Consider the following 22,382-nt stretch of genomic DNA (forward strand, 5'->3'; position numbering starts at 1 on the left):
AATGGAAATTTCTCGATATGCGCAACACAATGCGAATGCAATGAAAATGAAATGCAGACTCTAACAAATGGAGTACACACGACAAGTCATAGCATCAAGATAGGTAGCTTGTGGCCTTGAACCTTCTTTAGTTGAATATAATCGGATTTACTAGGCTAGTTGGTGAACGCGATGTCTTGAACCATCCAACCGTTCGTGTAAAACCAAACAACTGTACCAACACCATGACTTATCTAACCTATTCGGTTCTCATGGTTGAGTCCATTTTGGCCCTGGACAACTCTTGGTTTCATAAGTGCTCTAAGAGAATTAAGCCTCGAATTTTCGTAGAAACGGCCCCATTTCACACTTATATAGGTGATCTCATACCTTTCTATCTCAAGGTTATGAATCATTAAAAGTATATATGTATGCTTATCCTTATACACATTTTACATAGCACTTTAAATTTTAGAAATGGGAATAAGTGCTTTATTCCGAATCATTTATGACTTAGTTGTCCCATTGAACCAAGATCTTGGGATCTCCAATCTACAAGGTTGGGTTTCCGTCATAGTAATTCTATTCAATAGGCTTTAGGCCCATTCCCCTCGAAAGATGGTATACTTGATCTCTTGCAAGTCCTTTCGTCAAAGGATCAGCCAAATTTTCTTTTGACTTCACATAGTTAATAGAGATTATACCATTCGATATTAACTGTTTAATGGTATTATGTCTCCGACGGATATGTCGAGACTTACCATTATACATACTGTTTTGTGCCCTTACTATTGCCGACTGGTTATCGCAATGTATATTAATTGCAGAAACCGATTTTTCCCAACATGGAATTTCTTCAAGAAAATTACGAAGCCATTCTGCTTTTTCACCGGCTTTGTCTAACGCTATAAACTCAGATTCCATCGTGGATCGAGCAATACATGTTTGCTTAGACGATTTCCAGGACACGGCTCCACCTCCAATGGTAAATACATAATCACTCGTGGATTTTGAATCCTTAGTGTCAGATATCCAATTTGCATCAGTATATCCTTCTAATACCGCAGGATATTTTGAGTAGTGTAATCCATATTCAACCATGTGTCTTAAATATCTAAGAACTCGGTTTAATGCCTTCCAATGTACAACACTTGGATTATTAGTGAATCTACTCAACTTGTTGACTATGTATGCTATATTCGGTCTTGTGCAGTTGGTAATATACATTAAACTACCAATGACACGCGAATATTCCAATTGAGATACGGGCTCACCAGTATTCTTAGCTAAGTAAATACCTAAGTCAACTGGTGACTTAACCGATTTATCGTCATACGCCTTAAATTTCTTAAGTATAGTCTCAACATAATGTGATTGAGACAATGACAAACCATCGGATGTCTTAGAGATTTTAATCCCTAATATTACATCCGCCACTCCCATATCCTTCATGTCAAAATGTTTTGTTAACATTTTCTTAGTTGAGGAAATGACTTTGGAGTTATTTCCCATAATTAACATATCGTCAACATATAGGCATATGATTACATATTCATTAGGTGCGTTTTTAATGTAGACACATTTATCACATTCATTGATTTTGAAGCCATTTGACAACACAGTTTTATCAAATTTTTCATGCCATTGCTTCGGTGCTTGTTTCAATCCATACAATGATTTTACAAGTCTACACACCTTCTTTTCATTTCCTGGTGCAACAAACCCTTCAGGTTGTTCCATGTAGATTTCTTCTTCTAATTCACCATTTAGAAACGCGATTTTGACATCAATTTGATGTATATCAAGATTATGCAATGCTGCGATTGCAATCAAGACACGTATAGACGTAATTCTTGTAACGGGTGAATAGGTATCAAAGAAATCTAGTCCTTCTTTTTGTCTATACCCTTTGGCTACTAATCTAGCCTTGTATTTATCAATTGATCCATCCGTCTTCAATTTCTTTTTGAATATCCATTTACAGCCTAAAGCTTTGTTTCCCGGAAGGAGTTCAACCAATTCCCAAGTATGGTTACTCATGATGGATTCAATTTCATTGTGTACAGCTTCTTTCCAAAAAGGAGCTTCGGGAGAGGACATTGCTTCATCAAATGTCCTAGGATCATTTTCAAGTAAATTGGTTACGAATTCTGGACCGAATGTCTTTGGAATTCGTTGCCTTTTACTACGTCTCGATTTTTTATTTACTTGAAAATCATCATTCTTTCCATGTATGTTATCATAAGTTCGTTTATTTGAACTTACTTCTTTTTCTTTACACGGAAAACTGTCTTCAAAGAAGACCGCATTTCTTGATTCAATAATTGTACCTACGTGTACATCAAGTACTTCGGATTTGTGAACCAAGAATCGATATGCACTACTATTGATAGCATATCCAATAAAGACACAATCAATTGTCTTTGGTCCAATCCTAACTTGTTTAGGTTTGGGTATTTGTACTTTCGCTAAGCACCCCCACACTTTGAGATATTTGTAGGAAGGTTTCCGACCTTTCCATAATTCGTAAGGTGATTCAACCTTATCTTTGTGTGGTATTTTATTAAGGATATGATTTAACGGTGCAACATATTCTCCACCTCTATCACTACGAATCATTTTAATTCGTTTTTCAAGTTGATTTTCAACTTCATTTTTGTAGTGTTTGAACACTTCCAAAGCTTCATCTTTGCTTTTCAACAAGTACACATAACAGTACCTTGTACAATCATCTATGAATGTGATGAAGTACTTTTTACCACCCCTTGTTTGTGCGAACTTCAAATCACACACATCCGTGTGAATTAGTTCTAATGGTGTGGTGTTTCGTTCAACCGAATGAAATGGTGTTTTGGCCGCTTTTGCCTCTACAAATGTTTCGCATTTTCCATTATTAAAATGCATATTCGGAAGTAAACTTAAATTCATTAACTTTCTTATTGAATTAAAGTTTGCATGTCCTAATCTATGATACCATAGATTACATGACTCAAGAATATAAACTGAAGATGACGTTTTATTGATTGTAGCATTTGGCACAACAGTTAGGACATTCATTTTGAATAGTCCATCTTTTACATAGCCTTTGCCTACATACATATCATTTTTGGTAAGTACAAACTTATCCGATACAAAGACTAGTTTAAAGCCATTCTTGCTTAACAAAGAACCCGACACAAGGTTCTTGCGAATATCCGGTACGTGAAGGACATTATTGAGGCTAAGTTCTTTTCCCGACGTCATCTTTAAGACCACTTTGCCTTGCCCTTCCACTTTGGATGTTGAGGAGTTCCCCATAAACAATTTTTCTCCCTCAGTTGGAGTGTATGATGTGAACATTCCTCTATCGGCACAAATGTGACGGGTTGCACCCGTATCAACCCACCATTCCATGGGATTTCCAACATGGTTGCATTCAGAAACAACTGCCGATAAATTCATATCGGACATGCCATTTGATATGGCATCAGATTCGACAATGTTGGCTTGGGATTGCTTTTTAGGTTTGCGACAATCAACCGAGCGATGTCCAGCCTTTCCACAATTGTAGCAATTGCCCTTGAACTTCTTTGCATTCTTCTTTGTAGATTCAACGGAATGCTTTCTCTTCTTTCCTTTGTTGTTGCTAGATTCTACCACATTTGCCTTTGCTTGTGGTATACTATTCCCAACTCGTTTTTTCGAACTTCGGTTGTCTTCTTCAATCCTCAATCGGACCACAAGTTCTTCAATGTTCATCTCCTTGCGCTTGTGCTTGAGATAGTTTTTGAAGTCCCTCCACATGGGTGGAAGTTTCTCGATAATTGCAACCACTTGAAATGATTCGCTCACGGACATATTTTCCGCATGAATGTCATGGAGTATGACTTGCAATTCTTGCACTTGACTGATGACGGTCTTCGAATCTACCATTTTGTAGTCCAAGAATTTTCCCACAATGAACTTCTTGATTCCGGCATCTTCGGTCTTGTACTTCTTTTCCAAGGACTCCCATAGTACCTTTGCAGATTTCTTGTAGCAATATACACCGTATAAGACGTTGTCCAAGCCATTAAGAATGTAATTCTTGCATAAGAAATCCGAATGTTTCCATGCATCCAAAGCAATCAAAGATACCCTATTGTTTTCCCCTTCTTGTATGGCGGGAGGATTTTCATTCAAGAATTTCGTCAAATTGAGGGTTGTGAGATAAAACAACATTTTCTGTTGCCACCTTTTGAAATCAACCCCAAAAAATTTCTTCGGCTTTTCCCCATGTGAAACGGAGTTTGAATGTACGACAGTAAAGGCACCCACAACCGGAGGAATCACATTAGTAGTTGTATTCAAAACGGGAGGAATCACACCGGTAGGAACACTTCCTTCAAAAGTTCCCATGTTCGAAGTTTCATTCGAAGTAGTATCAGTATTAAGAACCGTATTCATTTCTGTTTACGTAAAACAGAAGATCAACCAAAAATAGAAGTGAAGAAGAAGTTAAACTTAACAAGTTTAACCAAACAAGAATGTCACTTTCACAAAATATATACAAAAATCGACTTAAGATTGTTGGAGGAATTTTGTGAATAGTGACGCCAAAATAAGTATAATGATGGTTTGTAAATCCGTGCCGAAAATTGGACAAAGTAACGGCAAAGAAAACACAAACAAGAAGAAAAAGAAAGTAAGGACAAAGCCGAGGCAAGAGTTGGACTCTTTGTCCTTAAGTCGAATTTGCCCCGCAACGGTGCCTACGGATTTCGGCAATCGACTCCCAAGATACAACGGCTACACTTGTGTTTGTAGCACTCCAAAACACAAGTACAACGAACCAAATTTAGGCTTATGTACTCCAAGGATGAAAAGAAGGAAAATCAAAATAAATGAAATGATTTTGATTTTGGATAGAAGAGAGGATTAGAGATGTTTTGCATATCAAATTGTGAGGAATAGGACACCCAAAGGGTCCTATTTATAGACCATGAAAGGGTGTGGACGAAATGGTTGAGGCCAAACCATACACCCTTTCCAAACAATGCACCTTTATGAAAATGTGTCTATTCACTAATGGTTGAGGCCAAACCATGCACCCTTTCCAAACAATGCACCTTTATGAAAAGGTGTCTATTCACTGATTTTCGTCCTTTTTCGTAATTTCTCATTCATCCGATATTGGTTTTCGAAATGCCAAATATACCAAACAATTTTGTCTAAACGAATTGAGTCGAGCTTTTGAGTATTTGGCCGAAGTCGATACGAAGTCACTTTAATCGATTTTCAATTCTCGATTTATTTAACCAATATCCAACAGAATGCTGACATCAACTTTACAACTACAGTATTAAGGCCCCGTTTGATAGTGATTTTTCACAACAAAAAATTGACTTTTTGACAGTTATTTTACTATTTCAACCATAATTTTTTAGTTCTTGACTCACATATGGCCTCCACTTTTCTTCCTATCGGTCAAAAAATCAATTCTCAAAATCACTACCAAACAGACAGTAAGATATTATAATTTCCATTTGATAAATTCATAAATAAAAACAGTAAGAGAAATGATAAGTTGATCCAAAAATCAGTAAATAATAATGAATATTAGTTATGAATGTGCAATTCAAATTAATGTATAAAGTATTTATAAATTGTGGGAGATACAAAGTTGAATTTTGTTTGTATTATCTTCACCATACTCATTGAAGCAGCACGTCTCAATTTTGAGATGATCTCATTGGATTATTCTTTGGCCCGATGCGATTTCTTCTTAAGTTTATGCCAAAAAACAGTGTCAATACGGCCGATCATACTCGACCTACAATTTTTTATAATTTTTCAAACTTAAAATGAAGAAGTTCTAAATTTGTAACCATAATATAATATCTCTTTTTTAATCTAATTACATAGTTTTAATTTACTATATCTATTATTTGTCAATGATTCCATATGTTTGCAGGTTGTGTTTGACCATGCATGACCCAACTATAGATGTTTGGTTTGTGCCCAAGTCGTGCTTTCATGTGTTGAGCATTTTGAAACAGCCTATAAAATTCAACATATTTTGACATCTCTGTACTTTATTCATATACTACTCCTATCTCCATATGACCTCTACAACATGGGATAAAAAGAAGAAAATCGAGTGAATATGATCTCTACAACATACGCTAAAAATGAGGACGTCGATTGAGCACGAATTGGGTCGAGTGATGAGAAGAGGTAAATTGGTCATGATGTGCAAGGAATATAAAAATTAAAGTTATAACATTGTTAAGCATAAGTTGAGCGTTTGATTCTATTTGACGATCTAGTAGATATAGTCTATGAAAACGAAAATAGAGCCGAGCTTTTGTTGGTTTCTCCGTTTTATTTTATTCCTTGATTTTACTCTTTTTTAGCACAAAACAACATTGAAATCCTAAAATGAAGAAATGAGGAAAACTATCTTCGAAGTAAATAAGTTTTAAGTTGAGCACTTGTCAACTAAACCGATCTCTAATGATCTTTTGACTATAGTGTCGCGATGTTTTCATCTAACCTTCCTAAAATGCTTGCTCTTTTGCACTACTCGTTCAAGCCAAAACTTCCTTCACGCAATCACAACCCATCTTACCATTTTAGATAAAATGTGTCTCCCACTATACTTCTTGATAATGTGCAAGACCAATAATTTCAAAATCTATTTTTGGACTAACCATGGTCAAAAGTCCACCCCACTTTCTTAACCATGGTAATCCCTACTATATAATAAGGACTTTTGGCACTCCCTTAAAGTCAAATAGTGATCATTGTCGACTACCTCTTTCTTCTCCCGGTAAAGCAACTCTCCGGCAGTTTTTCGTGGGAACCCAGTATTACAAGTCAAAACTTCCGGCCAAACAACAAGGTATGTGTAAATATTTTTTTCGGGTTCTGATATAAACCAAAATCTCGATCGATCTAGCATAACTATATATTAACAGAAAAACCAATTTGATTGATCTTATGATAGTTAAAACTGTTACTAAGATTCATTTGTTACGTGGATTTACGGTTATAATAATATAAATTCATTTTCCTATTAAAGGATATTCGAATTTTGACTTATTGAAATTCTCAGACAAGAATTTTCACTGTTTAGGAGTTTTCTGTTATTTCGCAGACAGGAGAATGGCAAAAGACATGTACGAGGAAGCCATTGCAGGCCTGAAGAAGCTTCTTAGGTTGTACTATTTTTCGACTTTTTCCATATCTGTCCTTTTCTGACTCAAGTTTTTGGGATCCCAATCACTACTTTTCATCGAAATCTGTCCTTCTAAGTCATTTTGCATCCCAATGGCACGAACCCCCATGGCGATGCATCATAATTTCATGGGAGAATTGCATCTTTATTCTCCAATTTATTAACCTAGTAACAATTTGATCCTTATTAGTTGCAGACGAGCAATTTATTCTTCAACCTTTCATTATAGTTGCATAATTATCGTTAATTTGTTACTAACCCTCGTAATACCATTTTAAGTTTGGAAAGTAGTTTTATAAACTTCGATCTGTGTAGTGGTGGAACTACATGTGGTCATGGGTTATAATCGTTCGTACAATATTTTGAAATTTTTATATAGAAAATTTTTAATGTATATTGTTCAACATTTTTTCATCCATCTTATGCGAAAAATTCGGCTCCACCCCAGGATATGTAAGAGGATAGTGTGACAATTCAATATATCTTTGAGCTGCTGCTTGGACCTATTGTGTACTATAACGAAAGATTGGGATGAAAATTTTCCTTTTTAAAGAATAGGGACTAGTTTGCTTTTAAAGCAATAATTGGTGTCAATAGTGCAATTCCCTATTCCGTCATCATTGCAGTAAATGCTGCAAAACTTTCTCGTGCGTTTCCTAACGGTTTGTCTACCATATGGGGCCCACTTAAGTTACCACTAATTAGTGGGGTCCACATCGGAGACATGTGTTATTATATGAGTGGCTGATTAATTTTTCACGGGCAGTGCAAAGGGTGAGCTTGAGGCCGTGGCGGTCACCAAGATACGGCAATTGACGGCGGAGCTGGAGGAGAGCGGCGGAAAAGTATATGACCCGGTTGAGAGAATCCGAACCGGGTTCGATCACTTCAAGAAAGAAAAATACGAGTAAGTAGCGACATTACAGAGCATAAAAACATGGAAATGAATAAAAATTTGTACTTTTTGCATAAGAGTTGGAACCTTCTGGTTGGCATCAAAACTTGCGAGATTCTTGGACATGGTACTAAAAATAAATATATCCGATGTACTAATTTAGTAATAGTTAATTATTGAGTTCACCAAATATTAGATAAAGCAAGGAATTATGCATTTGAATTATTCTAGTCGTACGATAACCCTGGTTGACGATGAACTCACAAGAGTGTGACTCACGATTTTTTTATTCAACGTGAACCCCCTTTCATGTGTGTGGTTGTCAATCGGGATTGTTAACCCCGATTGCACATATAGCATAACTGTTATACATATTAAGCCATAGGGATCAAAATAAAATTTTTTTAGTAGATTTTAATAAAAGTTAATGAAATATGTGATTGAAAAATTGTGGATCCCTAATATGTTATTAAAATTAATGATTGAATTTGACTAAGATTAAAATTAAAATTTTAATCACTACAATATATGGGCTAAATATTTGATAAGCAGTATAAAACGAGATAATATACTAATTGTATGTTTGGTAAGAATTGTATGTTAAAAGTGCATTAATAATATAAACTTCACTGTTTAATTTTATTTACTTATTGATGGATCTTAAGAGTATCTCCCAGATATTATTTAAATATGAGATGTTCTATATTTTGAAGAGTCGGCTCTGAAAATTATATTCCAAGAACTAATATTTTAATTTGGAGAGTGGGTTTGACTCTATAAAATCACTCTATAATTAAACTCATTCAAATTATTTCAATTTTTAACGTAGGAAATTAATATAATAATCTAGAGAAAAACTACTTAAAATAAAAGACAAAAAAAAAATGATAAATACTTTTTGAGAATAATAGAATCAAATGTTGAATATAAAGAGCCTGTTTGAATGCTTCAAAATTTTTATTTTCTAAATTTATAGATGCTTTCTAAATTATAGAACATACTCTTTAAATATAGAAAGTCTCTTAAAGATACTTTAAATACTTTTGTCTTTTATTTGCAGGAAGAATCCTGCTTTGTACGAAAAACTCGCCAAAGGCCAAAGCCCCAAGGTAAAATTATTGAAAAGCAATATAGTGCTAAATAAAATTCGAATAGTCGATAAATTAGAAACAAGGAACAAATTCTAGCAAATCCGATCAGTATTACTTAACAAATACGATTTTGACGTTGACAAAATTTTACTAAATTTACTTGTAGTTCTTGGTATTTGCATGCTCCGACTCAAGGGTATGCCCTTCTCATATCCTTAATTTTCAACCCGGGGAGGCTTTTATTGTTCGAAATATCGCCAATATGGTTCCACCTTATGACCAGGTAATTGTTATTTTTTTACTTATAAGTATAAAAGTTGCTTTCAGTCGACTACAAAATTTCCTTTTTAATACACTAGGCGTTATTTTTAATAAAATTTGTTTTGCGTAAAATTCTTTGTTTACACCTACCATCGCGACAACCCTTTTAAACTTATAGCTTATCTTAACGTTTGAAAATTAGTTAGCTTATTTTCATTTAATGTTATCGAGTCACGTTTAATATTGTATGTTAAATATGTACTAATATATTATTTATTTAACTTGATGCTCAGAAGAAATATTCTGGAGGGGGTGCTGCCATTGAATATGCAGTGTTGCATCTTAAGGTGACCATAATATAAATATATAATGTCTCTCTTTTTTATTATTTAACTTAATTTTTACTTCAGTAAAAGCAAAGAATAAGTGGAAAAACTAATGGATGCAAAGTGAGCAAACATATAGGGACAGTACCTGCTTATAAGTCAATTTCATAGACCCCTTTATCCTTATTTTTAATCTTCAGAACTTATTCGCACATGCCCACTTGATTCCCCACATAATAAATTCTTAGAATAATGCCAATTATAAGGGGAAAAAGGGGGTCTTTTCTAATTAATTTTCTACTTAAAATAAGCCAATAATTAATTATTTTTTTGTTCTATTTATATTTCTCTCCATTTTGCACATAGTGACATAGACTTCACATTAGGTGGAGAATATTGTAGTTATTGGACACAGCTGCTGTGGAGGGATTAAAGGACTCATGTCTATCCCTGATGATGGTACCACTCAAAGGTTAGTCCTTTTGTATATTATTAATTTTATGTGGTATTCAACATGATTGTATAGTACCATATGCTGATATGCACCCGTTTGGTATAGATTAATTTTAATCTCTCATTAAAATCAACAATTAATTTTAACTATACATTTCATGCTACCCACAATTTTTTAATCACAAATTTCATCAACTTTTATCAAAATCTACTAAAAATCTGATTTTAATCCGAAAGGGACTAAATAGGATCATAATGCATTTTACCAATCTCGATTCGAAGTTAGGCGCGAATTAGTGAAGATATTGCTCATGAGCATATTTCTGCTCGCTCGAGCACTTGTAGCTTTTATGGTTGCTCGCTTGAGAGATTGTAGCTTTTTCGGCTTCATCTGTATTGTCTAGAACTATGCAGTCCACGTAATACAAATAGTTTCCATATTTATCGTCATTTCAACTTGCAGTGATTTTATTGAAGAATGGGTGAATATTTGCAAGACTGCTAAGGCAAAGGTGAAAGCAGAATGTAACAATTTGGATTTCACAGAACAATGCACACTGTTGGAAAAGGTAACTTTTTTCGGACCCTTTCATAAAAAATTTACTTCTTTTGAAAGTAATATACCGTTTCTGTCAAAATAAGTAACTTTGTAAGCTTAGCTGAATATACTCTTGGTGCCGGTCGATTAATTGTTGCTGTGGAATTGAGCAGGAGGCAGTAAATGTATCACTAGGGAACTTGTTAACCTATCCATTTGTGAGGGAGGCAGTGGGGAAGAAAACCCTTTCATTAAAGGGTGGACACTATGATTTTCTGAAGGGCTCTTTTGAGCTTTGGAATCTTGATTTTAGCCTCTCACCTTCTCTATCAGCGTAAGTAATTAATGCTGTTTCTATATATTGCTTCTTGCTTCCTTTCAGATACTCTCTTATTCGAAGGTGTAAAATGTCGCAACAAATAACGTTGGGTCGAGAAAGTAGACACGAAAGTTAATTTTTCTTGGTGTATGTTGTCGAGTGCAATATTACATATGTTAGTAAAATGTTGCTAATCGTTCTTGGCAATTTTTTTCATCTCTTGATCGCGATTCTATGCCAGTGACGTCAATTTCACCAATGGGCTTGAATAATTAGATCAGTATTATAAAAAATAATGTCATCTTTGGTCATCAAACTATCGTGAACCTCCCACGAGCTGCCCCTCGACAAATTTGGAATTTTAAGGAGAATGTTTGAAAACATATATCTTATGATTCAGACAGAGAATGTTAGTCCCATAATGTCTACATTGGTTTCAAATTTAGCAGCAATATTGATATTGTTCTTACCGGCATCATCATAAACGACGTCAAAACTAGAGTTTGATAAGGTGGATTGGACTGAATTATAGTATTCAGGAAGAAACAGAAGTCCGAAGTAAAGATCTTATTCATTGTAGGGACAGTCCGATATTATTACCAGACATGCTCTTAATGTTGTCTTGTATAATTAATCAATCCCTCGGATGCACACAATCAAAGCTCATAGGTTTTACCTGGATTACAAGAAATCCATCGACTCCACCGGCACCCCTTAAATCAAGTACGGATTTTCCCGCAGAAAGTCCAGCACTTTCAAGACCTTCATAGGCAGTTTCGATTGCCACAGCTGAATGGCAGCCTTTGCAAAATCAAGATTCTTGGGTTTTAGAGCGAGCAATTATAAAGACTTGAGTATCCATCTTAAAAAGTCAATCTTGTTAAGATGAGTAGTTCAAGTCCTTATAAATTGGTCTAAATCTTTATCTTTATTCGATGTGAAATTTATCACTTAACATGCCCCGTAAAATAGTATCTCGTTTTAGCAGACCAATCTTGTAATCTATATGTTCACTTTTTTGAAGTCTTAATCTAATCGAATTGCTCATTAGAGTCTAATACATTATTAAAACTTAGGATTCCATTTTAAAATTTCAATATTGTTAAAAGGAGTACCACAATCCCTTATAAGTTGACTACATCTTCATCTTTATTTGACATGAGGTTTATTCCTTAACATTAATTTCTCCTCGACAGCCGTGTACTCAGCCAACGAGCCAAGCTTTTAGGTTGTTCGAGTGCTTTTCATTTATGTCGCGTTATACTTCGTCACCTGCTTTAAGAAACTTTTACTTGACTGCCAATTTTAATTACCACACCAGCAACATCATAGCCTGCGACTACAGGAAAAAGAGAAATTCAAATAACAAATAGCTGTTCTTAGTTGCTGTCCTGGTCACGGATTGATTGGAAATATTACCTTTCTCGTGGCTCAGTTTGTTACCAGATAAGAGAAAGCTTCATTAACCTTGTTGAAAGGGTATGGCCTCTTTGGGTAGAGCAGCTGCTTCAACTACTTCCCATTCTCTAGAAATTGAAGGGTCTGTTCGATAATGATAATGATAATGATTATGATAATTGATTTTTTGATCGAAAAGTGGGTCCCATCTGCGAGGGAATAAATCAAAAATGACGACTGAAATAATGAAATAATTGTCAAAAAATTAATTTTTTGGGGGTGAAAAATTGCTATCAAACGGGGGCTTAGTTTCTTCAATATTTCTCCATTTGAAGAACCATTTGAAGAACGAAGACAAAATGAGTTAATATGCAAGATTTTTAGGAAAATGGGCTTGTTTGGTTTGGATTAAAATTTGATTTTAATCTAAGTCAAAGTCAAACAATCAATATTAAAATCTTTCATGAATTCCACAACTATTCAACCACACATTTCAAAAACCTTTATCACAATATACTAAAAAATCTAATTTTAATCCACACCAAACACCTTCGTAATAAGTTTCCATATCCAAAATATTACATAAGGTATATATGGTGTGATTTGTTTATTTCAACTATGGATATCTTTGTGTATGAGCTATCTATAATTGTGCATTTGTAATTTTTTTCTATTTTATTCAGTAAAAGGTATTTTTTTGTTACTTATTATATAAAATATAGTACGTAAAAAGCAACTTTATAAAATGTAGGACTCGTCGCACTCGCACCAGGTATTGAAACTATCTGAACAATTCTCATAAAGTTAATAAGTAATTCTAATAAAATAAATTTTCGCTTATTCAATGTGTGTATGCATAGTCAATTCAATCATCATCAACCTTTAGATTTGTTATTTCAATTCTTAATGGTTAAATGTTTCCTTTTCCTTTTGTAGGATGCCCCAAAACTTATTATTCAATCTCACCCAAAGTGTTTATTCTAATGTTGATTCCATAGCACTTTTCTCCATCAGTTTGATACGGTTTAACCATTGGAAGTAACCATTTCAATATGTGATGATTCTCCCTAAATTTGAGTATTTCAACCTCAAAAATTCACTATAAATCTAATTCTCGAATTAAGGGTTCAAGATTTAGAGCCACACGATCTCGACATTGACTCTCAAGTATTTTATCCAATATAATACTAAATTATCTAATTTAGAAGTTTTTGTCCTTTATCACCTTCGTCATGCTTTTTTGATAATGTGGCAGGCAAAATATTCTATATTTGGAATTTTTTCATATTGCACATTCATTGTATCCAGACACTAAAAAATACCCATTTAAACTTTCTTTTTGTTTCCACATTCAATATTGAGACGTACTTCTCACAATTGTTGTGATAAAACTAGATATATACAATTCATACTTATATAGAAGAAGAAAGATAAGAGAAAAAGCAATTGTACATATCCTCCACCTCCTATTTATAGCTATGCATCTCCACTAGGTTACAAAATTTGTTAGGTGTTCACGTGGAGAAATATTATATTATTATTGTCGAGCAAATCGAGTTGTGATTGTGTCAAGTCGATCTTTTACAAGTAGATTGATTCAACAAACTCAATCTTAACCATCGAGTAGATTGTGCTTTGATACTAATAATCGAGATCTTCGATACAAACATTTACTCAAGAATTTTCTATTCAGTCAATGTTTTGCTCCTAAAAAAGGGGGAAAATGGGAGAAGTAATAAAATTGCAGAATGGCTCATATTCATTATTCTCTATTTTACATGTGCTAATACATATGCCAGTCACAACATACTTTAACATTAACAACAAGATTTTCCACTCATTTTATATTTATTCAGAATATTCACAACTACATTTCTACTCTTAACACCAAACTATCATATATTTTTAGCCAGAACAGACATAGTATTCTTTGTTGCTGATCATGGATTGATAGGAAATATAGCCACTTTCCCGGTGGCTCGGTTTGTTTCCAGATAAGCAAAAGCTTCATTAACCTTGTTGAAAGGATATGGCCCCTTTGGGTCGAGCACCGGCTTTATCTTCCCGCTCTCCAGAAATGGATTTAGTTTCTTCAGTATTTCTCCATCCGAATGTAGCCTAAAGAAAAACCCAGGTGGCACTGCTTCACCAGTTATAAATACTACACTGCCACCTTCCTTCACTGCTTTCACTGCCCTGTCTCCTTGCCCTGTTTTTTCAAAGAAAAATGATGGCAGTGTTAATTACAACCATTGTGGGTAGTTCAAGTGAAGAAATTATGGATTGAGGAAGAATGTTTAATTCGAGTCGACAACAGTAATGTGATTGAAGGGTAAGAATTCCAGAATATTGCAACTGCCGTGAGCAAATTCCTCAGTTAGCCAGAACAGACATAGTATTCTTTGTTGCTGATCATGGATTGATAGGAAATATAGCCACTTTCCCGATGGCTCGGTTTGTTTCCAGATAAGCAAAAGCTTCATTAACCTTGTTGAAAGGATATGGCCCCTTTGGGTCGAGCACCGGCTTTATCTTCCGGCTCTCCAGAAATGGATTTAGTTTTTTCAGTATTTCTCCATCCGAATGTAGCCTAAAGAAAAACCCAGGTGGCACTGCTTCACCAGTTATAAATACTACACTGCCACCTTCCTTCACTGCTTTCACTGCCCTGTCTCCTTGCCCTGTTTTTTCAAAGAAAAATGATGGCAGTGTTAATTACAACCATTGTGGGTAGTTCAAGTGAAGAAATTATGGATTGAGGAAGAATGTTTAATTCGAGTCGACAACAGTAATGTGATTGAAGGGTAAGAATTCCAGAATATTGCAACTGCCGTGAGCAAATTCCTCAGTAAAAGCAAAAAATAAGTGGAAAAACTAATGGATGCAATGTGAGCAAACATATAGGGACAGTACCTGCTTATAAGTCAATTTCATAGACCCCTTTATCCTTATTTTTAATGATCAGAACTTATTTGCACATGCCCACTTGATTCCCCACATAATAAATTCTTAGAATAATGCCAATTATAAGGAAAAAAAGGGGTCTTTTCTAATTCATTTTCTACTTAAAATAAGCCAATAATTAATTATTTTTTTGTTCTATTTATAATTCTCTCCATTTTGCACATATTGACATAGACTTTACACTAGGTGGAGAATATTGTAGTTATTGGACACAGCTGCTGTGGAGGGATAAAAGGACTCATGTCTATCCCTGATGATGGTACCACTCAAAGGTTAGTCCTTTTGTGTATTATTAATTTTATGTGGTATTCAACATGATTGTATAGTACCATATGCCCCCGTTTGGTATAAATTAATTTTAATCTTTAATTAAAATCAACAATTAATTTTAACCACATATTTCATGGGATCTAGAACTTTTCAATCACAATTTCATCAAACTTTTATCAAAATCTACTAAAAATGTAATTTTAACCAAAAAGGGGCTAAATAGGATCATAACACATTTTACTGATCTCGATTCGAAGTTATGTGCGAATTAGTGAAGATATTGCTCACGAGCATATTTTTGCTGGCTCGAGCGCTTGTAGCTTTTATGGTTGCTCGCTTGAGAGATTGTAGCTTTCTCGGCTTCATCTGTATTGTCTAGAACTATGCAGTCCACGTAATACAAATAGTTTCCATATTTATCGTCATTTCAACTTGCAGTGATTTTATTGAAGAATGGGTGAATATTTGCAATACTGCTAAGGCAAAGGTGAAAGCAGAATGTAACAAGTTGGATTTCACAGAACAATGCACACTGTTGGAAAAGGTAACTTTTTTCGGACCCTTTCGTAAAAAAGTTACTTCTTTTGAAAGTAATATATCATTACTGTCAAAATAAGTAACTTTGTAAGCTTAGCTGAATATACTCTTGGTGCCGATCGATTAATTGTTGTTGTGGAATTGAGCAGGAGGCGGTAAATGTATCACTAGGGAACTTGTTAACCTATCCATTTGTGAGGGAGGCAGTGGGGAAGAAAACCCTTTCATTAAAGGGTGGACACTATGATTTTCTGAAGGGCTCTTTTGAGCTTTGGAATCTTGATTTTAGCCTCTCACCTTCTCTATCAGCATAAGTAATTAATGCTGTTTCTACATATTGCTTCTTGCTTCCTTTCAGATACTCTCTTATTCGAAGGTGTAAAATGTCGCAGCAAATAACGTTGGGTCGAGAAAGTAGACACGAAAGTTAAGTTTTCTTGGTGTATGTTGTCGAGTGCAATATTACATATGTTAGTAATATGTTGCTAATCTTTCTTGGCAATTTTTTTCGTCTCTTGATCGCGATTCTATGCCAGCGACGTCAATTTCACCAATGGGCTTGAATAATTAGATGCAGTTTTATAAAAAATAATGTCATCGTTGATCATCAAACAACCTACCACGAGCTGCCCCTCCACGAATTTGGAATTTTAAGGAGAATGTTTGAAAACATATATCTTATGATTCAGACAGAGAATTTTAGTCCCATAATGTCAACATTGGTTTCAAATTTAGCAGCAATTGTGATATTGTTCCTACCGACAGCATCATAAACGACGTCAAAACTAGTGTTTGATAAGGTGGATTGGACTGAATTATAGTATTCAAGAAGAAACAAAAGTCTGAAGTAAAGATCTTATTCATTGTAGGGAGAGTCCAATATTATTACGAGGCTTGCTCTTAATGTTGTCTTTTATAATTAATCAATCCCTCGGATGCACACAATCAAAGCTCAGAGGTTTTACCTGGATTACAAGGGTTCATCGATTCCACCGGCACTCCTTAAATCAAGTACGGATTTTCCGGCAGAAAGTCCAGCCCTTTCAAGACCTTCATAGGCAGTTTCGATTGCCAGAGCTGAATAGCAGCCTTTGCAGATCAAGATTCTTGGGTTTTAGAGCGAGCAATTATTAAGACTTGGTATCCATCTTAAAAAGTCAATCTTGTTAAGATGAGTAGTTCAAGTCCTTATAAGTTGGTCTAAATCTTTATCTTTATTCGATGTGAAATTTATCGCTTAACATGCCCCGTAAGATGGTAGCTTGTTTGAGCAGACCAATCTTGTAATTCATATGTTCATTTTTTTGAAGTTTTAATCTAATCGAATTGTTTATTAGAGTTTAATAGACTCTAATACATTATTAAAACTTAGGATTCCGTTTTAAAATATCAATATTGTTAAAAGGAGTATCAAAATCCCTTATAAGTTGGCTACATCTTCATCTTTATTCAACTGAGATTTATTCCTTAACAGTAATTTCTCCTCGACAGCCGTGTACTCAGCCAACGAGCCAAGCTTTTAGGTTGTTCAAGTGCTTTTCATTTATGTCGCGAAATACTTCGTCACCTTCTTTAAGACCTTTTACGTTGCCGCCAATTTTAATTACCACACCAGCAACATCATAGCCTGGGATTGCAGGAAAAAGAGAAATCCAAATAACAAATAGCCGTTCTTAGTTGCTGTCCTGATAATGGATTGATTGGAAATATGACAACCTTTCTCGTCGCTCAGTTTGTTACCAGATAAAAGAAAGCTTCATTAACCTTGTTGAAAGGGTATGGCCTCTTTGGGTAGAGCAGCTACTTCAACTACTTCCCATTCTATAGAAATTGATTTAGTTTCTCCAATATTTCTCCATTTGAAGTAAGAACAAAGACAAAATGAGTTAATATGCAAGATTTTTAGGAAAACGAGCATGTTTGGTTTGGATTAAAATATGATTTTAATCGAAGTCAAATTCAAACAATCAATATTAAAATCTTTCATGAGTTCCATAACTTTTCAACCACACATTTTAAAAACCTTTATCACAATGTACTGAAAAATCTAATTTTAATCCAAAATGTTACATAAGGTAATATATATATATATATGGTGTGATTTGTTTATATCAACTGTGGATATCTTTGTGTATAAGCTATCTATACTTGTCCATTTGTAATTTTTTCTATTTTATTCAGTAAAAGGTATTTTTTGTTAAAAGGTATTTTTTGTTACTTATTATATAAAATATAGTACGTAAAAAGCAACTTTATAAAATGTAGGACTCGTCGCACTCGCACCAGGTATTGAAACTATCTGAACAATTCTCATAAAGTTAATAAGTAATTCTAATAAAATAAATTTTCGCTTATTCAATGTGTGTATGCATAGTCAATTCAATCATCATCAACCTTTAGATTTGTTATTTCAATTCTTAATGGTTAAATGTTTCCTTTTCCTTTTGTAGGATGCCCCAAAACTTATTATTCAATCTCACCCACAGTGTTTATTCTAATGTTGATTCCATAACACTTTTCTCGATCAGTTTGATACGGTTTAACCATTGGAAGTAACCATTTCAATATGTGATGATTCTCCCTAAATTTGAGTATTTCAACCTCAAAAATTCACTATAAATCTAATTCTCGAATTAAGGGTTCAAGATTTAGAGCCACACGATCTCGACATTGACTCTCAAGTATTTTATCCAATATAATACTAAATTATCTAATTTAGAAGTTTTTGTCCTTTATCACCTTCGTCATGCTTTTTTGATAATGTGGCAGGCAAAATATTCTATATTTGGAATTTTTTCATATTGCACATTCATTGTATCCAGACACTAAAAAATACCCATTTAAACTTTCTTTTTGTTTCCACATTCAATATTGAGACGTACTTCTCACAATTGTTGTGATAAAACTAGATATATACAATTCATACTTATATAGAAGAAGAAAGATAAGAGAAAAAGCAATTGTACATATCCTCCACCTCCTATTTATAGCTATGCATCTCCACTAGGTTACAAAATTTGTTAGGTGTTCACGTGGAGAAATATTATATTATTATTGTCGAGCAAATCGAGTTGTGATTGTGTCAAGTCGATCTTTTACAAGTAGATTGATTCAACAAACTCAATCTAAACCATCGAGCAGATTGTGTTTTGATACTAATAATCTAGATCTTCGATACAACATTTACTCAAGAATTTTCTATTCCGTCAATGTTTTGCCCCTAAAAAATGGGGGAAAACGGGAGAAGTAATAAAATTGCAGAATGGCTCATATTTATTATTCTCTATTTTACATGTGCTAATACATATGCCAGTCACAACATACTTTAACAATAACAAGATTTTCCACTCATTTTATATTTATTCAGAATATTCACAACTACATTTCTACTCTTAACACCAAACTATCATATATTTTTAGCCAGAACAGACATAGTATTCTTTGTTGCTGATCATGGATTGATAGGAAATATAGCCACTTTCCCGGTGGCTCGGTTTGTTTCCAGATAAGCAAAAGCTTCATTAACCTTGTTGAAAGGATATGGCCCCTTTGGGTCGAGCACCGGCTTTATCTTCCCGCTCTCCAGAAATGGATTTAGTTTCTTCAGTATTTCTCCATCCGAATGTAGCCTAAAGAAAAACCCAGGTGGCACTGCTTCACCAGTTATAAATACTACACTGCCACCTTCCTTCACTGCTTTCACTGCCCTGTTTCCTTGCCCTGTTTTTTCAAAGAAAAATGATGGCAGTGTTAATTACAACCATTGTGGGTAGTTCAAGTGAAGAAATTATGGATTGAGGAAGAATGTTTAATTCGAGTCGACAACAGTAATGTGATTGAAGGGTAAGAATTCCAGAATATTGCAACTGCCGTGAGCAAATTCCTCTTCCCACCAACTATAACAAATCATCTTTGTTCTCGATAAATTTTGGGTCAACTACGTGAATTGCCATATCTACAAGAAGATCCAATGCAAACTAGATGCTTAGCATTGCCAGTTTTGGTTTACACCTCCCTCATCCAATCTCTAATAATGAGGTGAGATCACATCAGTTTAATGAATGGGAGAAAAATAATCTAAATAGACAGAATAAATTTCCATAGCAGCTTCCACAAGTTATGCCCCCCTTAGTATTTTCCCTTCTAAAAAGTTAAAGCACTAGATATGTTGTCGGCCGATAGTTCATATGCTTCAGTACAATGCCATGAATGTCGCCACCCTGAATGGGCACAGAAATACTTACTTCAAAACATCATTATCATCTGAAGACCTTAGCAGCTTTGGATACCTAAAAGACGTTGTCCAACATGCTAAACTACTACACAATATCATTTTTAGAACAGATATATGTTAATTTTATGAAACGTCACTTGCTCAAAATGCATCGACTTATAGATATGTTAGCAATTGTTTCAATTTGGGATCAGTCTCATAACATTTACACTTAGAGAAGCTAATATTACAAACATGGCTACGAATTTAGCAGAAACTGGGACATTTCTTACCTACAGCATCATAAACGACATCGAATTTTTCCTGAAGGTCTTCAAAGTTCTCCTTAGTATAGTCAATTGCCAAATCTGCCCCCAAGCTTTTCAGAAGTTCCAGTTTTCCTGTGCTTGAAGTAGCAGCTACCTTTGAAGCACCAAACACTAGTTTTGCAATCTGCATCACCAAAATAAATAGATGATTCTAATGTTTCTCTATGCCGTTAGCTTAATCCCTCAGCCATTATTTGAAGCATGCAATGGTACTAATTAATAGAAAGAAGTTAAATCTTGTCTATTGTAATATCTAGTCCTTTACACGATCCACACAGATAAACAAAGCCATAACTTAGTGGTTTACCTGGATCACAAGGGACCCAACTCCACCAGCCCCACCTAATACAAGTACGGATTTTCCGGCAGAAAATCCCGCACTTTCAAGACCTTCATAAGCAGTCAAAATAGCCACAGGGAGACTAGCAGCCTGTGCAAAATCAAGATTTTTGGGTCTCAGAGCCAGTAATCTCTCCTCAACAGCAGTGTACTCGGCCAACGAGCCAAATTGTTTTGGTCGTTCGTGTATCATCGACTTCTCATTTACGTCCCCATATACTTCATCTCCTTCTTTTAGGCCTTTTACTTGACTACCAACTTTAACCACCACACCAGCAACATCATAGCCCGGAATAGTCTACAGGAAAAAAGAGAAATCAATACATTAAGTGGGCATTTACATCTATTAGGTGCTAAAAATTGTCAATTACACCATCTGAATTAGTAGTTAATGCAATTTCAGCGTCAGCATATATGATTCTAGCTTACCTTACATAGAAACTTTCTAACAAAGAGACAACTTAGATATTCATCAAGTCTTATGACTCTTGTTCCAGATAAATTTGGAGGGTGCTACATGAATTTTTTATTTTTTATTTTAACACTAGTTGAGTTCACAGTTGAATAAAATCTGCAGGAAAAAAGAGAGTAAGAGAAAATTACAGGAAGGGGTGAATCAATGGCCTTAAATTGCCCGAGCCGCCTTTTGTAATCAACTGGATTAATAGAGGCCGCCACCACCTTAATCAAGACCTGATCATCTTTCAGTTCCGGCACTGCAACTTCGGACTCGAACTTGAACACCTCAACCCCGCCATACTCATAGTAAATCCAGGCCTTCATTTTGGATGGTATAGGAGAAGACATTGACACAAACAGCTTGTGAGTGAGAAAATTGGGATTCTTGTGGGTTTATATTCAGATTGTGGCTGGGAAATATGGTGTGTCTTCAGTTTGGAAGTTGCGTAAGAGGGTTTACCATAGATGACTCCAGAAAGCATTTTTGATATGGACTCAAAACGATAAACACAGTCTTGAAGAAAATGTTCAGATCTTTGTACAAGCCTGTAATAAAGTCTATGTTCAACCCACTCATTTAAAAGTCGTTTCAGGTATTATTTGACAACTATTTTTGATAAAAATTAAAGTAATATATATGATTTAAAAAAAATCGATAAAAGTTATGAAATTTATAAAATGTGTAAATTAAATTAAATTTTGATTGATTATAAAATCGATAATATTTTAATCCAAGTTTTACCACGCAAACATTAATGAATTTACACTCTACCATCATATTTTGTAAATGTATATTTTAAATAGGAATGTTAA

General features: G+C 34.6%; 4 protein-coding genes across 5 annotated transcripts; 1 reads left to right on the forward strand and 3 right to left on the reverse strand.

The window, feature by feature from the left end:
- The first annotated feature begins 6,716 nt into the window (after window positions 1-6,716).
- LOC111406333 (carbonic anhydrase 2-like) lies at window positions 6,717-11,245 on the forward strand. Of its 2 annotated transcripts, none has more exons than XM_023035721.1 (9): window positions 6,717-6,841; window positions 7,097-7,157; window positions 7,944-8,084; window positions 9,133-9,181; window positions 9,330-9,446; window positions 9,718-9,771; window positions 10,137-10,222; window positions 10,667-10,772; window positions 10,915-11,245. In XM_023035721.1, the coding sequence occupies exons 2-9, from the start codon at window positions 7,105-7,107 to the stop codon at window positions 11,077-11,079; spliced, it is 771 nt and encodes a 256-aa protein (XP_022891489.1). In that variant the 5' UTR covers window positions 6,717-6,841; window positions 7,097-7,104; the 3' UTR covers window positions 11,080-11,245. The 2 variants fall into 2 exon arrangements, with proteins under 2 accessions (XP_022891489.1, XP_022891488.1); XM_023035720.1 differs by having other exon boundaries at window positions 6,720-6,841; window positions 7,076-7,157.
- A 211-nt stretch (window positions 11,246-11,456) lies between these two features.
- Window positions 11,457-14,128, reverse strand: LOC111406880 (2-methylene-furan-3-one reductase-like). Its single transcript, XM_023036244.1, has 5 exons — window positions 14,044-14,128; window positions 12,528-12,602; window positions 12,379-12,399; window positions 11,715-11,861; window positions 11,457-11,626 (listed from the first exon to the last, which is right to left on the reverse strand). The coding sequence occupies exons 1-5, from the start codon at window positions 14,126-14,128 to the stop codon at window positions 11,457-11,459; spliced, it is 498 nt and encodes a 165-aa protein (XP_022892012.1).
- A 61-nt stretch (window positions 14,129-14,189) lies between these two features.
- LOC111406881 (2-methylene-furan-3-one reductase-like) lies at window positions 14,190-18,147 on the reverse strand. The gene is made up of 5 exons (XM_023036245.1): window positions 17,994-18,147; window positions 17,797-17,856; window positions 17,204-17,318; window positions 16,989-17,071; window positions 14,190-14,667 (listed from the first exon to the last, which is right to left on the reverse strand). Exons 1-5 carry the CDS (start codon window positions 18,145-18,147, stop codon window positions 14,399-14,401), a joined length of 681 nt encoding a protein of 226 aa, XP_022892013.1. The 3' UTR covers window positions 14,190-14,398.
- Window positions 18,148-19,476: 1,329 nt separating this feature from the next.
- LOC111406335 (2-methylene-furan-3-one reductase-like) lies at window positions 19,477-22,090 on the reverse strand. The gene is made up of 4 exons (XM_023035722.1): window positions 21,714-22,090; window positions 21,079-21,408; window positions 20,736-20,895; window positions 19,477-19,949 (listed from the first exon to the last, which is right to left on the reverse strand). Exons 1-4 carry the CDS (start codon window positions 21,915-21,917, stop codon window positions 19,681-19,683), a joined length of 963 nt encoding a protein of 320 aa, XP_022891490.1. The 5' UTR covers window positions 21,918-22,090; the 3' UTR covers window positions 19,477-19,680.
- Between the last annotated feature and the right edge of the window lie 292 nt (window positions 22,091-22,382).

Source organism: Olea europaea, chromosome 12, assembly GCF_002742605.1.
Source record: "Olea europaea var. sylvestris chromosome 12, O_europaea_v1, whole genome shotgun sequence".
Taxonomy (NCBI): domain Eukaryota; kingdom Viridiplantae; phylum Streptophyta; class Magnoliopsida; order Lamiales; family Oleaceae; genus Olea; species Olea europaea.